The following is a 13,083-nucleotide window of genomic DNA, read 5'->3' on the forward strand; positions in this document are numbered from 1 at the left end:
GTATTTGAGTTAAAACAATCCCAATGCTGGATTTGTTTCAGCTTTTATCTTCTCCATGAATGTTAAGTAATCCACACGCTCCATTCCCATCGTTCACATATTAAAAGTAAAATAAAATACAATAACAAATCAGTCAAGAAGACACTATTATTAATGTTTTAGCAGTGTAAACACACTATATTGATTAGTTTACATATTATAATGTATTTTTAGAAACGTTTATGTACACACCACCCCTTTAGTGCTGCCTACAACGGTGGGCACTCCTCCCTCAATCACCTCTTTCTGTAGCACAAAGGGTTGAATTTTGGCGGAATTGCGTTCCATTTTTCCTGACTTTGATGGGCGGACGGCCCCTGTCGCGTTCTCTCTTGCTATTGGCCTAGTTCACCTGTAAGTCATCTGGGTGCTCAGTGGTCATTGGCTTGTTCCGAAAAAAGCGGGGAGTTTTAGCGAGGGGCGGTTTCTTCAAGTAGACGACAAAAACTCCTGACCCTGCGTCCGCGAACTTCGGGAGGAGTGCTGCGGATGGAGCGACGAGACAAACGAGCCGAACCGACGCCGAGCGCGATTGCCGGCGGGCGCGCCTGATCCTGACCCGGATTCTGTGGCGTCGTTCAGCTCTGCCGAACCGAGCCCGAGGCCCAGGGAAACCCAGTAAGAACCGATAAACCGTTTTTCTGGCAGCGTCTTGCTTAAATATCCATTTCAGATCGGCATCTAATGTAACCGCGCACGAGCGGATCCGAATCACAATATGCGCGCTAACAAAGAACAAACCAGATCTGAACATTAATAATTGATCATCATGCGCAAAACCATACTTCTGTTTAAAATTGTGATAAATCGATATTAGCGGCTGTGTCATCAAAGAAATCATAAAAAAACAGTTAGAATAATATTCATATTTACTTCGATTCAGTACCGTTCCTGTAGCGCGTGAGGCGTTCCGACCCAGAAACTGTGTTTAGATGGTATTCCTGTAAAGAGGAACTCGAGATTTTTGAAAACAGAAGCAAATCTGTATGAAGTGTGAAAATGCTGAATAAAAAGAGAGAAGAAGGTCGTGTGGAAGCTTCTGGATCTCCTGCATGTGTGACCGGAACCACAGAACAATATTCTGCCGATTATCATGTTTTTTTTTTTATGTTTAAGAGTGTTTTTGAGTTAGTTATCTTTGTCTGACTCACGCGAGCGCTGTCGGATTGTGACAATTTCTATGCAAATACATAATGTCGGCGGATTTAATTAAGAAACAATGTAATTATTAAACATCGGTGACTTGTGTTTGGCCACTTTGAGATGTTCAGCATTGATTGTGAATCGTGTTAACTGATTTGTGTCACTTACAGAAAGCAAACAATCATTTCAACGTGATAAATATAGGCTTGTTTATTTCCAGGTCTTCTCTGCAGAGTTATGAGCATGTATTTGTAAAATCAGTGTGAATTTGTATTCCCATTTCCCATCGTTATTGGAATAAAAACCGGGTTTAACTAATGTGTTTGGAACGTTGGGTTCCACGCGATTCAGCAAAAATATACACTGTGAAAAACCCTAAAGATTTGTGTAAATACAGAAAACCTCTGTCGTCAGAGACTAGAAACTACAAAAAAAAAATTAAAATGAGAGAGAAATGTAATAATTCCCATCTATTTTATTGTTATTTCTATTGTGTTAGAGATCACACATTTTGTTCAAAATTAACACAGACACAAAATAATTTAAAATGACTATTTGTAATGACAGTTTTCACTCTAAGGAGTGATTAACTACAAGTACAAATGCCATCTGGCTTTATCTGTAGTTAGTGTAAGTAGTTTCGATTTGTGTCTTTTTCTCAAACTTTTGTGAGGGTAAAAAGTGTTTCTCGTCCTTCCTTTCAGCGCTGCGACAGACTAGTAACTAAAAAACAAGCTTTGACAGATCTTACGACTGTGAAACACAAATAGATGAAGAAACTTTGTATTTCTCCAAATAAATAAATAAATATTCCTAAGCCTAAAAGAAAAATATCCACCCAATTCCAAGTAGAGAGAAATAGTCTACTCTTCACTGTAGATATAGAGACGTTATAAATATCCAGCTCTGATTGGCTAGCTGTGATGTTTTAAACACAATCCGTCTGTGTTCAGGTGAGCTGCTGGTGATCACCGCCGCTACAGAAGTGACCGATGGCTACCTGCGGTTCATGCGCACCATCCGACAGTTCAACTACACCGTCCAGGTGCCACACCTCATTCCCTCCCAAGCTGAGGTTTCTGTAGTAAACATGACATGCACTGCATCAGCTATATGTGTGCTCGATTATGTGTTCGTGGGTTTGTGTAGGTTCTGGGTCTGGGTGAGGAGTGGAAGGGTGGAGATGTGGCCCGGACCGTGGGCGGAGGTCAGAAGGTTCGATGGCTGAAGAAAGAACTAGAGAAACACAAGGACAAACAAAACACTGCCATCATGTTCGTAGACAGGTGAGAACACAATGCCACCAGCTGATTTCTCTTTAACGTTGCTTAATAATAGTTTCTTTATATATGTAACTTGATTTCTTAGCCCTGGTGAGTGTGAGGTTTCATTTGTGCCAAAAACAGTCCACTGCTTTGTAATGTATACGTTAGTTCATGTCAGCAGGTATTGTGTAAGATGTTCTTTATGATGTCGTCTTCTGTTACAAACAAACAAAAACATTATAATATAAAAACAACTAGATTTATTTTTAGTTGGAGCACTGAAATTAATCAAACCAAAAACTGAAGTATAAACAAAAACAAACTTAAATTACTACAAATTTAACTAAAATTTAAATGACCCCCCCCCCACCCCCCAAAAAAAAAATCTAATTATTATTAAAAGCTATATTAGTTATTTTTATTATTTTAAACTTATTTTATTTTAGTATTCTTATTTTTAATTAGTTTAGCACTGAAATAACTCAAACTAAATAGACTAACACCCCCCGCCCCAAAATAAAAAATTATAAAAGTGACAAATTCACTCAACCATATTACTAAATCTTTCTCTGAAACTGAGCGAAAACAGAAAATATTAAAATTTAATCTTATTCAAAATATTTAAAAAACTGTAATACTATATCTATAACACGTCTAATGGCAAAATAAAGGAACTATACGAAATGATGCCATTCATTTCTATTATCAAATAAAAACGAATAAACAAACAGAGCTGTTGTTTATTGTTTTATTAGAAAAAAGGAAAAGACATTAGTTGTAAATCTTTGTGATCAAGAAAAGAAAATGAACAGTGCCAGAGAAAAAAAATACGTCTTTTAAACATCGCAATCAGGATTTAAAATAATGTTTTTCTTAAGTGAATAAAAGAAGATGCTGTTCCTTTTAAGAAAACACTGTTCCTTTAAAAATACACCAATTAATCATGGTTTTTGCAAAAAAGAAACTTTTGTAAAGTTTGTAAAGAGACGAAATCATAGTAAGAGCGACATTAACAAACAACATACACATCAAGGACTGTACACATATAAAGTACAAAGCAGGGGACTGGAGTCCCTATACAGTGTTTCTGTGATGTTTGACATGATGTGTGTGTGTGTGTCGTGTGTGTGTGTGTGTAGTTATGATGTGATTTTAGCGAGCGGTCCAGAGGAGCTGCTCAAGAAGTTCTCTCGTTTCTCTCATCGTGTGGTTTTCTCTGCCGAGGGCTTCTGCTGGCCGGACCAGAGACTGGCATCCAAATACCCAGTAGTGCATCACGGCAAACGCTACCTCAACTCTGGAGGTGTGTGTGTGTGTGTGTGTGTGTGTGTGCAGTGAAACCCACAGCCATGACAGCTGACGTCCAGGTCATTCTTTGTGTGTGTGTAGGTTTCAGCGGCTACGCTCCTGAGGTTTATGCCATAGTGAAGCAGTGGAAATACAAGGACGACGATGACGACCAGCTGTTCTACACCCGCATCTACCTGGATAAAGAGCAGAGGGTGTGTGTGTGTTTGTGGAGCTATTAAACACACAATGGGCGCTGAGGTCATCTTTACTGTGCCTTTATGCAGCAGCAAAGCGCAGTGCGTTACAGTATTATCCTTAAATTAAACTGTTAAAATGTTTTGTTAATTGATATATAGATGAAGAAGAAAAAACTTAAATGATAAAATACAAAAAAATGAACTAAAACTAAAAGATGAAACATAAAAAAATATAAATATAAAACTTAAAAAAAAAAAAAAAATGTAAAAAAAAAAAACAAAAAAAAAAAAAATAAAGATACATATATATACATATATATATATATAATATATATATATATATTCAAAATTAAACCAAAAGTAAAATGAAAACTAAAAATATTTAAATTAAAACTGAGAAATAAATCTAATAAATAAATAAATCTAAATGGTAATATTAAAAGCCCTAAAAAATATCTAAACCAACAATTATTAATATTATATTAATTTCAACAGTTACTTATTTAAAATCATCATCAAAAAAAAAAAAAACTTTGCAGAGTTAGTATAACATTCCAAGTTGTTTAAGAACAAAGAGACTGTCATCATAATATCTTAAAAAAATATTTAGTATTTAAAAATTTGATTATCTGGGTTTATGAACATCTAAGAAATTATCTTAACTTTATTAAAAAATATATATTTTTTGTAATTTTCATGAATGAGTGTATTATATATATATAGCTTTTCATGCTAAATACAGTTTCTCTTTTCCAGAGGAAGTTCAACATCACACTGGACCACAAATCCCACATTTTTCAGAATCTCAATGGAGCCATAGGTACACACACACACACACACACACACCTGATGTAATTCTGCCTGTGTTCTTGTGATTTTGTCTGATGGATGTGTGTTTTTCCAGAGGAAGTGGTCCTGAAGTTTGAGAAATCCAGAGTCAGAGCTCGGAACGTGGCCTATGACACACTTCCTGTCGTTATCCATGGCAACGGCCCGACTAAGGTAAACGCAAACATTCTGCACAGTAATCGCTCTGTTACCGCTGCGCCATCATGTAATGTACAGACATTCACATCAGACCTTAGCTTTACTGCTGATCGCACGGTGCATATATGCATATACACCAATGAAAAGATAAAAATATATATAATTTAATTATAATTAAAAGAAATTAGTGTATTTATTCAGCACTAATTCTTTAAATTGATCAAAAGTGACAGTAAAGACAATGTTACAAAAGATTTCTATTTCAAATAAATGCTGTTCTTTTGAACTTTCTATTCATCTGTGAATCCTGAAAAATAAAATGCATCAATGTTTCCACAAAAAAAATAATATAAATATTTTTAAAAATAAATTAAAATATATTTATAAAAATATGAATAACTGATTTCAGCATTGATAATAATCAGAAACGTTTCTTGACTTGTGAGTTTGGGGCGGGACTAACTGTTTATCTGACCAATGACAGTCTTCAGGAAACCTGGTTGAAAAGATTCATTGTGTGTGTGCGTGTGTGTGTGTGTGTGTGTAGCTCCAGCTGAATTATCTGGGTAACTACGTGCCGACGGCGTGGACGTACGAACACGGATGTGGGATCTGTGATGATGATTTGCTGGACCTGAGCGGTCTGTCTGTGAGTCCCTGACACAAACACAGTCTGGCAGCTCTGCGTTGTGTGCTTTAGGAGGATGAGATTGTATGTTTGAGTGTGTTTGTGCAGGACGAGGAGATGCCTCTGGTGCATATCGCTGTGTTCATCGAGCAGCCAACGCCGTTTCTGGAAGAATTTCTGGAGAGGCTCGCAACTTTGAGCTACCCACACACACGCTTACGACTCTTCATACACAACAACGTACGTACACAACGACAGCATACATTTTACATTATTAAATTAAATTATTTAACTATTATACTCATTATTACAATTATTACACATCATTTTCATACATAAGAACGCAAGTACACACGAGAGAATGACCAATATTGCTTTTTTAAATAACCGATATCAATACAGATCATTTGCATGTTTATGTGCCAGTTAACCAATATTTGTATGAACTCAAAGACAACAACATATATTTTTTAATTAATAAATAAAATTATGGAATTGTTATATTTCATTTTTGCACACAACTTATGTACACAACGTACATTTTAAATTAATATATTATTGTATTTCATTTTAGTAGAGCATGTGCACAATAAAAACAATGTACATTTTAAATTGTCAAGTTATTATAATATTTAATTTTCATACATAACAAATGCAAGTACACACTAGAGATCGACCGATATTGATGTTTTTATAACCGATATCAATACAGATTATTTGCATGTTTATGTGCCAGGTAGTTGATATTTGTACGAACACAAAGACAACAACATGCATTTTAAATTGTTAAATTAAATTATTATATTATTTTATTTCATTTTCATACATAACAAATGCAAGCACACACTAGAGATCGACCGATATCGATGTTTTTATAACCGATATCAATACAGATTATTTGCATGTTTATCTGCCAGGTAATCTTAATCGATTACAAAAATGATATTTGTATATTTTAGTGTTTTACTTTTGTTCTAGACACAGTGAAAACAACATCACTGAAATGAACAAACTGTTTAATCTATAAAACTTTCATTAATCCTAATTTGTCATCTCAAAAATAGGGAAAAGGTTAAAAAATAAAAAAGTTTTTAAAAAAAAGTATTTTTTCATGTTAAAATGTGTAAAATATTGAATGTGATCTTTTTTGTCATCTTCATAATACATCTTCAGTGAAAATGTTGCATGTTTTATCTGTCGTTTATATGTTTATTAGATATTTATAAAGTTATTTAAAGTTTATTAAATATCGGTAAAACTGATTATCGGTTGATCTCTAGCTCACACACACACACTCTTATGGCCCTTCATACATGTTTTTCTTGCTATGTGAGGTACATGTCCACACATGCACTGGTGAAACACACAAGTCACATGTTCACACACACTAACTGTGTGTCTGCGTGCAGGTTGTGTATCACGAGCAGCACGTGGAACGGTTCTGGACGCGTCATCGCTCGCTCTTCCCTGGGGCGAGAATTGTCGGACCAGAAGAAAACCTCAAACAAGACCAGGCCAGAAACATGGCAGTGTAAATAGCAGCCCTGATGATGGTGTGCACTGAATGAGCTGATCTTTCCCATGATTCCATTGACTGTGTGTTTGTGTTTCAGCGAGGCGTGTAAGAAGGACGTCTCCTGCGATTATTTCTTCAGCATCGACTCTGATGTTGCTCTGATAAATCCAGATATTTTGCGGATTCTTATTGAAGAAAACAAGTGAGTGAACATGAACAGACGTGCCACTTATTTCTACAATATCTTGTTGCACATCTGCTGAAAACTATCATCTTTTAAAATCTGAGTAAACTCAAGGGTCTTCACTACCAGCCCCTAAAATAAATGTTTTGTACTATTATTTTATAGTAAAATGTACATTGTAAATAAATTTAGAAATTATTAAAACATCCATGTTTTAATTTATGAAAAAAATGTTGTATTAAAAAACCTGTAGTGTGCTGCACTTTTATTAGACAAATTTAAATTAAATTCTTTGTTCTAGAGGAATTTTCATATGATTACATTTTGAAAAAGGCATGCAGTTGTTAAAGTTTTATGAATTAATTTTATTTAGCACAGTTTGTGTATGATAATTTTTGTATTAAATTGTAAAACACAATCCAGAAAATTGCAAACAGACAGCACAGAATTTGGGGAAAAAAATAAATAATTTTATTTAGCACAGTTTGTGTATGATAATTTAATAAATTATTACATTGTAACAGTTTTATACAATTTCTAATTGTTGCAGATTTAATGAACATTTAAAAAATAAAACAGAATTTAGGAAGTAAAAAGATCATAGTGCCTTATTGTTGTTACATTTTAATTAATTATTACATTGTATAAGTTTTACAAACTCAGTCGATGGTTAAAAAAGAATTTTTTTTTTTTTTAAATAAATGAATGGAAAACACAGAATTTAGAAAAAACATGGAATTTGTGGGGGAAAAAAACGGATTTTCATATTATGTTACATTTTTAATAAATTAAGCTGTTTATTTTTGATGGTTAAAATTTAATAAAACCTAAATAACAGAAAAACAAAAAATCAAAACAAAAAAAATGAATTTAGGAGAAAAAATATAATGGATTTTGAGTTGGAAAAACAGATTTCATATTGCCCTATTATTGTTAACATTTCAATAAATTACTAAATTGATAAACTCATTTGATAGCTAAAAATGATTTCACCTTTTAAAACCGAATCAATACATTTTTAAACAGACAACACAGATTTTAGGGGAAAAAATTAAATAAAATGAACAGAGAGGGGAAATGGAGTGCTCTAGTCATTATTTCAGGAGTCAAACTGGATTTAAACAGGAGTATCTGCTGCTGGATTTAAACATGAACACTCCTGATGTTCTCCGTCTGTCTGATGTTGGCAGGAGTGTGATCGCGCCCATGCTGTCTCGACACGGCAAGCTCTGGTCCAACTTCTGGGGCCTAAGTCCGGAGGGCTTTTACTCTCGCGCTGAGGACTACATCGACATCGTCCAGAGCAAGAGAGTGTGAGTATCATTCAGTGTGTGTGTGTGTGTGTCAGTACAGCAGCGTGACGTCTCCTCCTGTCCTCCAGCGGATTGTGGAACGTTCCCTACATCACTCAGGTCTATCTGATCCGCGGAGAGACTCTGCGCTCGCGTCTGTCCGCCGTCTCTCTCTACCAGCAGGAGGGCATGGATCCAGACATGAGCTTCTGCAAGAGTGTCCGCGAGCAGGTGAGATAACGTCTGTTTCTAGCTTCTGCAAGAGCGTCCTTGACTTTACTTTACATTAGAAAATGAGCCTGCAGCATGAATGTTCTGCTGGTGCTACAGAAGCAGCTGGTTTAATATGTGGAACCTTTCCCCTCTTTCCCTTAGCTTTAAACACAGGGCACCCGCTCTTCCAATGTCCTCTGCCTTTGCAATAATTACAAATCAAAGGTGCATTTTTTTGCACACATCCCATTTTATCCTCAAAAAATTAATCCCCTTTCCAAAGCTCGAAATACAGATAATGTGACCCTACTGACCTCAGATGACTAATTGTTATCCAGATACACAGATTAGCCTCATCATATGGAGTCAGTGGCTGGTGTGTTTCCTCCTGCAGGGCATCTTCATGTTCGTGTCCAACAGAGATGAGTTCGGCCGTCTGGTGTCCTCCACCAGTTACAACATCAGCCGTCTTCATCCGGACATGTGGCAGATATTCAACAACCCAGTGGTGAGAGGTTCACACGTGAAACACACGAGTGCAGAGACACACACGTGAGCGCAGACTAACCCTGAGTGTGTGTGTGTGTGTGTGTGTGTGTGTGTGTGTGTGTGTGTGTGTGTGTGTGTGTGTGTGTGTGTGTGTGTGTGTGTGTGTGTGTGTGTGTGTGTGTGTGTGTGTGATCTCAGGACTGGAGAGAGAAATACGTCCATGAGAACTACTCCAAGATTTTTGATGACGATGAGAACGTTGTTGAGCAGGTGAGACTGAAGATCTGATGTGTTTAATGATCACACTCTGCTGTTTCTCACTCAATCTCCTCGTGCCTTCTGTCTCTGGTTGAGAGTTCAGAGTGTTTTATCCAGTCAGAGCTCTTTCAGTGTAATCTGCTTCAGCTGGAGCTTCTGGCTCTTGTGTAAGCTCTTTCAGCATCAAGTAAAGGTCAGAATAACTGCAGTAATATCTCCAGATGAACTCTTACTGGACTGAAGCAGCTCAGCTTTACTTGATTCTCCATCAATCATGTTTTAGAGTCTCAAAATCTGATCATCAGGATCTTTTGAGGAGCGTTTGTTTCCAGAAGCTTTACTTTCACTGTTCCTCAGCGGAGGAATGATCTTCACAAGCCTCCAGAACATCTCACATCTTCTGAGGAGCGCTTTATTTCTTCATCTCTCAATCACTGCATTATATGTTTGGATCATTTACATCTCATCTCACTGAGACACATTACTGCAGTTATAGAGCTCAGACTGATATTCAGATCAGTCTTATTCAGGTCTCTGAAACTGTTTTTCCTCCATATTCTCACTCTATTATACTACATAAAAGCCTGATTGATTGAAGATTAAACATAAAACACATTCGCAAACTTTTGCTTTGAAATTTTCTTTAATATTAGTCTAAAAGCTTCAGTAAACTGTTCTATTTGAAAACATTAGATTTTCTCTGTCAGGGTTTACAGAGTTAAACTGGAGTGTGTGTGTGTGTGTGGTGTGTGTGTTGTGTTTCAGCCCTGTCCAGACGTCTACTGGTTTCCAGCGTTCTCTGACAGAATGTGTGATGAGCTTGTGGAGACCATGGAGGACTTCGGTGGATGGTCTGGAGGAAAACACAACGTCAGTGACCTCAGCGTGTGTTGTGTGTGTGTGTGTGTGTGTGTGTGTGTGTGTGTGTGTGTGTGTGTGTGTGTGTGTGTGTGTGTGTGTGTGTGTGTGTGTGTGTGTGTGTGTAGCCGCAGCTCATGTGTGTGTGTGTCTCTCTCAGGATGAACGGTTATCTGGAGGTTATGAGAACGTTCCTACAGTCGATATTCACATGAATCAGATCCAGTTTGAGAAAGAGTGGCTGAAGTTCCTCAAAGACTACATCGCTCCTGTGACGGAGAAACTCTACCCTGGATACTATCCGAGGGTGAGACACAGTCCGTTAATGTTTAATGTCCGTCACTGCTCATGTTTATTTTAGTGTAAATTTACTCTACTGGTAAAAACTGTGGACTTTTTTGTGTTCAGTTTCTGAATGAAGTCTCTTCTGCTCAGCAAAGCTGTATTTATTTAATCAAAAATACTGGTTTGATTGAGTTTTATTTAATTGACAAAAAAACAGCGTTTTCTGTGTGAATATCTGTTAAACTGTAATTATTTCTGTGATGTGCAGCTGTATTTTTCAGCATCATTACTCCAGTCTTCAGTGTCACATGATCTTCAGAAATCATTTCTGATTATTATCAATTTCATTTTTTTTGTAGTAAATTATATGTAACCTTTCAAAATATGTGTTTTTAAAAGATTAAACTGATCAATTAAACTGATTAAACTGATTAAACAGTACAGACATTTCTAATGTTGAAGATTTCTGTTTCAAATAAATGCTGTTCTTTTGAACTTTCTATTCATGTGTGAATCCTGAAAAATAAAATGTATCACTGTTTCCACAAAAATATTGTGCAGCACAACTGTGTTATACATGGATAATAATCAGAAATGTTTCTTGAGCAGCAAATCATCATATTAGAATGATTTCTGAAGATCATGTGACACTGAAGACTGGAGTAATGATGCTGAAAATACAGCTGCTCATCACAGAAATACATTACAGTTTAACAGAGATTCACACAGAAAACAGCTGTTTTACATTAGAATAATATTTCACATTTTTGGTTAAATAAATGCAGCCTTGGTGAGCAGAAGAGACTCCTTCAAAAATATTAAATCCTATCAATCCCAAACTATTGAACTAGTGTGTGTGTGTGTGTGTGTGTGTGTTACAGGCTCAGGCTGTGATGAATTTTGTGGTTCGTTATCGTCCTGACGAGCAGCCATCGCTCCGTCCGCATCACGATTCCTCCACGTTCACCATCAACATCGCGCTCAACAGAAAAAACATTGATTATGAGGTAAACAGACTTTCCATTGTGTTATTTAGAGCGTTTCTACTCATAAACACATAATACACTCGTCTCTGTGTGTGTGTGTGTGTGTATCAGGGCGGAGGCTGTCGGTTCCTGCGTTACGACTGTAAGGTCGAGTCTCCCAGGAAGGGCTGGTCGTTCATGCACCCGGGCCGTCTCACACACTATCACGAGGGGCTTCCCGTCACACGAGGAACACGTTACATCATGGTGTCGTTCGTTGACCCTTGAAGCTCACGTGAACTCTCTCTCTCTCTCTCTCTCTCTCTCTCTCTCTCTGTCTGTGTTTGTTTCTCTGTAAATTAACAAACAAGATGTTTCATATGAGGCCAGACATTCACTCCTTCAACACAAATCAACCTTAAAGCTTGATGAGAAGAGTATTTTTACTAGATTTTATATAATAATCGAATCACAGATGTTTTTTTAAAGAGCTTTAGTCCTCAGTTAGCTTTTGTACTCAAGCTTTGTACAAACTGCTTTAAATTATTTGTTGCCTTTTGAAAATAAACATTGGAAACAGAAGCTGGTGTCATTCACTCTGTAATGACTTTAAGTTCTAAAAGTAGATTCTTTCCAGAATCATGTAATTTAAAGCACAACTTGAGCAAGTAACTGATCATATGATAGCGATTGAATGAAATCACATTAATATGATGTGCATGATCTGTAAAGTTTAAATCTGTCACTGCAGAAACCAATAGTAAACAATGCTGAATCAAAACTTAAAACATATTTCCTCTTGTCATAAAATATTAATGAGTTTTAGTGAGTTTTACGTGATTTTTTAATCATTAGGTAAACAGTGCTGCTGTTGCACTCGTCAGATTTAATCAGGAATCCTTATGAAACTAATGACTGAGTGTCAGTTTTCACCTGAGATTTAGAGCCAAATTACAGAAAGGTAAAAATGACTTCAGAAAGATGGCAGCAGCATTTTTATTTTCACACAGAGATCAGTAGCTCAATTAGTAAAATTTGTGGACTTTGGCAATCTGTGTTGCATTAAATGTCAATGGTGACGTCCAAAAATGAGGGGCAGAAAAACACATTTTTGTGTGTGAATTATATCTGAATGTAAGGGATTATCAAAAATAAAATAAATGTTAAGGCTGGACTTGGTTCTATTATATGATGCTGATTGGAAGTTGAGATGTAGGCGTGGCTCTTTAAAGTGGAGGTGAGTTTGTAGCGGATTGTAAGTAATCCTGCATCAGCTCAGTAACGCATTCATCCACATCCTTTGAGTTTCAAAGCAAGGCAAGTTTATTTATATAGCACATTTCATAAATATAATCACAACAATAAAATCAAGGAATTTAAATTCTTGATTGAGTGATTTATAAATGAGTAATACTGCTTTAAAATCAATCTTAAATGTAACTGGAAGCCAGTATAAGGACCTGAGGGACTGGTG

At 36.3% G+C, this 13,083-nt stretch overlaps 1 protein-coding gene across 1 annotated transcript in view; it reads left to right on the forward strand.

Annotated features, from left to right (window-relative positions):
- LOC109048207 (multifunctional procollagen lysine hydroxylase and glycosyltransferase LH3-like) overlaps positions 1–12,191 on the forward strand; it is a 14,872-nt gene extending 2,681 nt beyond the window's left edge. Inside the window, exons 3-21 of the mRNA XM_042754631.1 lie at positions 477–657; positions 2,136–2,227; positions 2,332–2,468; positions 3,587–3,750; positions 3,837–3,949; positions 4,691–4,754; positions 4,839–4,936; positions 5,469–5,570; positions 5,658–5,789; positions 6,959–7,080; positions 7,163–7,267; positions 8,440–8,562; positions 8,631–8,772; positions 9,149–9,262; positions 9,442–9,513; positions 10,267–10,371; positions 10,520–10,666; positions 11,526–11,651; positions 11,742–12,191. Coding sequence (XP_042610565.1) covers positions 477–657; positions 2,136–2,227; positions 2,332–2,468; positions 3,587–3,750; positions 3,837–3,949; positions 4,691–4,754; positions 4,839–4,936; positions 5,469–5,570; positions 5,658–5,789; positions 6,959–7,080; positions 7,163–7,267; positions 8,440–8,562; positions 8,631–8,772; positions 9,149–9,262; positions 9,442–9,513; positions 10,267–10,371; positions 10,520–10,666; positions 11,526–11,651; positions 11,742–11,897 — 2,295 coding nt within the window. The 3' untranslated portion in view covers positions 11,898–12,191. The remainder of the gene's footprint in view (positions 1–476; positions 658–2,135; positions 2,228–2,331; positions 2,469–3,586; positions 3,751–3,836; positions 3,950–4,690; positions 4,755–4,838; positions 4,937–5,468; positions 5,571–5,657; positions 5,790–6,958; positions 7,081–7,162; positions 7,268–8,439; positions 8,563–8,630; positions 8,773–9,148; positions 9,263–9,441; positions 9,514–10,266; positions 10,372–10,519; positions 10,667–11,525; positions 11,652–11,741) is intronic.
- Positions 12,192–13,083: the final 892 nt, after the last annotated feature.

This window comes from Cyprinus carpio, unplaced genomic scaffold (assembly GCF_018340385.1).
Source record: "Cyprinus carpio isolate SPL01 unplaced genomic scaffold, ASM1834038v1 S000006559, whole genome shotgun sequence".
Lineage (NCBI taxonomy): Eukaryota > Metazoa > Chordata > Actinopteri > Cypriniformes > Cyprinidae > Cyprinus > Cyprinus carpio.